At 48.0% G+C, this 5,046-nt stretch overlaps 1 protein-coding gene across 1 annotated transcript; it reads right to left on the bottom strand.

Annotated features, from left to right (window-relative positions):
* Positions 1–820: 820 nt before the first annotated feature.
* On the bottom strand, positions 821–2,788 carry LOC125537267. Its single transcript, XM_048700560.1, has 2 exons — positions 2,159–2,788; positions 821–2,081 (listed from the first exon to the last, which is right to left on the bottom strand). The coding sequence occupies exons 1-2, from the start codon at positions 2,672–2,674 to the stop codon at positions 1,953–1,955; spliced, it is 645 nt and encodes a 214-aa protein (XP_048556517.1). The 5' UTR covers positions 2,675–2,788; the 3' UTR covers positions 821–1,952.
* Between the last annotated feature and the right edge of the window lie 2,258 nt (positions 2,789–5,046).

Raw genomic sequence — 5,046 nt, 5'->3', positions numbered from 1 at the left:
ATCTCTATGCACTAGACAAACAAAACGTTTGTAGCAATCACAGATAGTATATTAGCAATATATAAGTATGCAACAAAAGGATCGGAAGAGAAAAGCAACACATTAATAGCACGATTCATGGTCCTACTAATAAATAGCATCGATTACATATAAGTTGAATGACTGTCCAAACTAAGGAGACATACAAGTTCATTAAAGTTTAATTACAACATGAGCTAATCGATATTTCAGAACTACATAGCATAATTACTTTCGACTCGACTTAGGGACCGGAGCATGGATAAAGCCGCCGTCTTTCGTGATGGTCATGAAATCGCGATCGTTGTTAGCCTGCATTTGTAGCGTTGTTTCTATTTCACTGTTGAACGGTTGATATTTGAGGTAGAACTACCCCGAGGTACTAAGGACATCTTGATGGATGATTTCCGCAAACTCCGACTGGATGCGAAATAATTCTTGTCTGATGTCCGCGTCCTGGATTGCCGACAAGCTTGCGGCCCAATCTTTGAGATTAGTTGGTAGAAGAAGGTGATTATGGTCCCGTACGATCGCCCGCATGTGATGGAGGGCGTAGTAGGCATCCTTCTGACCGCCAGGCAGCTGTTTGACGCAGGGGAACGTCGTTACATGGGTGAACACGTGCTTGCCATACCTACAAATTGGCCTCCTGAAGGTGCCTTCTAGATTTGGCGTAGCCGGGGAGAGCATCATCAAGAACATTCTTGATATTTGTGTAGTCTTTCTTCGAGTGACGGCCCGAGTTGAAATACGTGGCCATGGAATATTTCGGGCTTAAGAGGATGAGTGTGCAATATGTGGCACTGCACAAAACACGGAATGTTAGAAAAAAGAACTATCGAAATCTAAGAAATCATATGTTATGGAGCGGTGAGGGGATGACTTACTCGGGAAAGTAAGGCACGAGGAAGTTATCCTTATCTGGGTTCGCTAGAATGACTCCTTTGAGGTATGAACTCGTGACTTACCGGTCCCCAGCGCTGCCCAAGATCTTGGCACGCATGTAGAAGGGGTCGTCTATCACGATGTCTGGGGTCTAGTCTCTAATGATCTACATCTCCATACTGAGCGGAAATACCCGAATAAAGGTGTAGTGCAGCGGATGAAGGTTAAATATAGCGAAGATATCATCAAACCGCAGGACGATCATACCCCCGATGGTGCTATCGACAAAGCCCTTGCCCTCTGGCACCTTGGCCATGAAAACCGTGTATGCCACATCATTCTCGGAGACGCCGCTTCTCCAAAGAAAGAACACTGTCATCCAGACTCCGCATAGCACCGGTTGCAGCATTGAGCAGATTAGTCGGTAGCATTGGCCTACCGGCCACATGCACCCTCCTCGAGATATCCTTAGGTGAAGGTGGGCCATCCTGAGCACGGATCGTACTCGGTGCCGGCTAGCTCGCACCCTTGTTATTTTTTCTTTTCTATCCCTTCTGCTTCTTCTGCTGTAATGGGATCGAGTTCTGCACAGAGAAAACCTTCTTTAGTGTGTTGGGGCTGATAATATTTCGCACCTTGGCTATCCAAGACTCGGTGAAGGCGGCAGCTGGAGGCGTCTCCTGAGAACTGAACGCCAGACGACGCTTGTTGCAATTGGGTTTCTCCGCGGTACCAGCTAGATCATGATCGTCTTTTGCAGGGTTGGGTTCTTGAGAAGGAGGCCCCAAGAATTCGTCACCGTACCCATGTTCATTGAAGTACTTATCAACCCTGGTAAATGTACCGTCGTCGTCGTCCGGATCCTGTGCCATATGCATGTACAGATCAGCTAACGGCGGTAGCATTGCGGCGGTCCTGCCATGGCTTGGCGCCGGCACGACTGGCGGTGTTGTCTGTGGGGTCATCACATCATCTTCGTCGGCACCAAGGGGTCGATACGGAGGTAACAAGTCTTCGCAGCTCCGCAGCACCAGAACCAGTTTAACCCTCTACACGGTGGGTGGCATCGGATTACCGTGGAACACGCGGTTACCCGCTTGAACGATTCTGGCTTTGGCGACATCGATCAACTCACCGTCCACGAAGTGCAGGAGAGTGCATGGAACGTCGGCGGCACCCTGCGAAAACATGTAGGGCGTCAAGGATGCCTAGTCAAGGCAAGGAGATGAAGTCATCGGCTGAGAGGGTTAGTTACCGTGATGGCGTCGAGCTTGGCTAATTTCCAGGCACCCCCAACAGCGGGCGTGCAAGTGACGGAGGGGCCGTTTACTGCCGAGGTGCCGGTCGGCGTATTCTTCCCATACCCGGGTGCATTAAGCTCCACTGCCGGCGCCGACGCCAGATACACCACTGCCACCTCCGCCGGAGACACCAATGGCGCCGGCGCGTTGCGCGAGTTGCTGCCCGTGAAGCTGGGAATCGGGGGCGGCCCCTGTTGGCTGCCCGCAATCCACGCATGCAGCCCCTCAAGCAAGGTAGGCATAATGGTGGTGATCGTCGCTCCCAGTTGGTCTCGCACATGCTCTTCGACTATCTCCGGAATCCACGCGACTTGTGCCTTGAGTTCTTGAACCTCGCGCTCCAGGCTTTCCGAGCTGGTCTTTCTCTCCTTTCGCCCAGCGTTATAGTATTCTGACCATTTCATGGACAAGCCTTTGCCGGCCACACGACCAGCTGACGACGGCTTACTGAACTTATCCTTGTGTTTCATTACATTCAACGCCCTATTTAAAGTGGTGTCCCAAGGGGAGGTCTGAGATGACCCCGCGCTACTGCTTTTAGTTTCCTGCGGAAGGAACGTGAATCATTTAGAAATTTGGCTTCATTAATTAGAATGCAACCATATGGAGCGAATTACGCTAGGGTGTATTCCTTACCAGAATAAGCTCAAGCGCCTTGGTCTTTGGATCCATGGTAAGCTCCTTTGTTACCGGGTCCACCTTGTACCGGGCCCTGACATAGTTCCTGGTCTGCTTGTCACGGTATTTATCAAAGAGGGGCGGTAGGCCTTGCTCGGCACGGTCCACGTCCTCCTTGTCCCATATAGGTTCCACCACTCTGTAACCATCGGGACCGAGTTTGTGGACCCCTAAGTTCAAGTCCCACATATCTTTCCCCCACTGACTTGATTCCAAGGATGTGTTGCTCTCTCACTTGATCTTGAAGTCCAGGTAGTCAGCTTCGCTGATCGAAGGATATGTCTCCTTGATCTTCTCATAACTATCACCACTTAGAATCCTTCTCTTCACTGCGGCTCTCCAAGTAGCCAGGGCGTGCAAACCTTTGTGAAGGCGGCACTGTTCACTTTATTCCCTAAGAGGCGTGTGTTTGCGAAGTCACCGGAAAACTTGTATCATTCGTGCAACTCCGTGAAGAGGAGGTTGCGCAAATTCCCTCAGTCACGATGACTTAGGTTCTCGGTGTTGATCGAGACAGTGCTCCGGAGAATGCACCAGAGTTGTCCCGCATACCCACTGACTAATTCTTTGCACGTCATTGGATGCCCACTGGAGGACACTTTATTAAATTCCTCCTTGACGGTGCCGAGCACGTTCGGGCGTCGGTCCTTCCGTTGCCTCTTCGGTTGGCTGCCATCTATGTGTGCGCTGCCATCATCGGTGGTGGCATCCTCGGCGGCACCATCAGTGGTGTCATCCCCGATGCCACTAGGGGTTGTGTAGTCGGGATCGGTGTCTTCCACGGCGTCCTCATAGCGGTGAGGTTCTTCCTCCATCTCCTGGGACATCTCCCAGAATGCCTTGCTCGAACCGTCGGCCTCATCGTTGTTGGCCATGTTCGCTCTAAATAGGAAAAAAGGGTACTAGAGTTATTGGATGAGATCACGGTAGTATCTACCGGAGTTATTACAAATCAGCATGTTAGCACTGAATGTTTTTTTTCTGCAACATGTGAGTTAAGTAACCTTTCTGAAAATTCACAACAACAACAAAATCCTATAGAAAGTAATTTTACTGTTATTTCCTGTAATGTTATAATTAACCAAAGAAGAATTTACACTAATAGTACACACTCCATATAGGTATAGATTATATCATTACTAATAACTATGCATTGCTCATGTTGTAAAAAGGCACAGAAAGAGAGCAACTGACATTAGTAATAACTATGAGTTGATATCACACTTATATATGTATAACACAAGAGGCATTGTGTTGATTTGGAGTGTTATTTACTTCACTCTTCACAGTTTTATCCTATATTAGTAATCAACTCTCTGGTTTCAACTCCACCAAACTAAGTGCACTATTGCTCTTGCTGCAGGAAGAGAAAATAGTTTGCATTTCAACTTAAGGGAAAACTATAAAAGCCACTTAGAAATATTTTCTTTGTAGAAATAACATTGTCTATAAATGTTGATTAATTGTTGTTTCGGTTGAGAATCGGACACCTTCTAGGTCAAGAAAATTGGGCATGAGCTTTGCTAATTTTCTTGACCTAGGAGTGCCCCATTCGCAACCGAAACGAAAATTAATCAACGTTTCAGGAGAAAGGGGTATCACAACATTATATATCATCTCCAGCCAAAGAAAGCTTCACTCAAGAACAACTGAAGCGCATGTGCGAATGCTACTTGACGAAACAGAGCATATGTAGCTTGCAGTCCAGCAGAAGCAGAGGAGGAGATGCTCTATTTCAGCAACCAATATATGGTGCAACAAGCAAATATGATGGCTCCCAAAGATATATTTCCAAGTACGAGTTACAGTGATTCATCACATAAAAAATGTCTAAAAGATGGCATTGGTTGATAACTAATTAATCAGTATTCAGCTTATTACTACCCCCAGTTCGCAGACTACGGCAGTTTAGCTGGATGGAGCCATCTTGAACCCGAAGGCACACAGGCCGCTGGGTTCATGTCCGGTTGCTATTACGGGCACGGCTATCAATCGGTAAACCAAAGCAGTACTGGAACAGGTCAGCCTGCCGCTAGAAATAATGGAGGGGGTTTCAAGAAGCAATAACCTCCCCCTCATTCGGGTAACTGAAGTGGTACTGCTCTGCCTATAACTAACTGTGGCGCGACAGCCCTGTGATCCATCCATCCTGTTGTGCAGAAAA

This window comes from Triticum urartu, chromosome 2 (genome assembly GCF_003073215.2).
Source record: "Triticum urartu cultivar G1812 chromosome 2, Tu2.1, whole genome shotgun sequence".
Lineage (NCBI taxonomy): Eukaryota > Viridiplantae > Streptophyta > Magnoliopsida > Poales > Poaceae > Triticum > Triticum urartu.
Note: the sequence above shows the minus strand (reverse complement) of the source record. Positions and strands in the feature narration are given on the sequence as shown.

Bases quoted from the DNA above. Each gene is read 5' to 3' on its own strand.
- LOC125537267 (XM_048700560.1), bottom strand. From the start codon at position 2,674: ATGAAACACAAGGATAAGTTCAGTAAGCCGTCGTCAGCTGGTCGTGTG. The intron at 2,082-2,158 runs GTAACTAACCCT...ATGTTTTCGCAG, and splicing joins CCAAGCTCGACGCCATCACG to GGTGCCGCCGACGTTCCATG.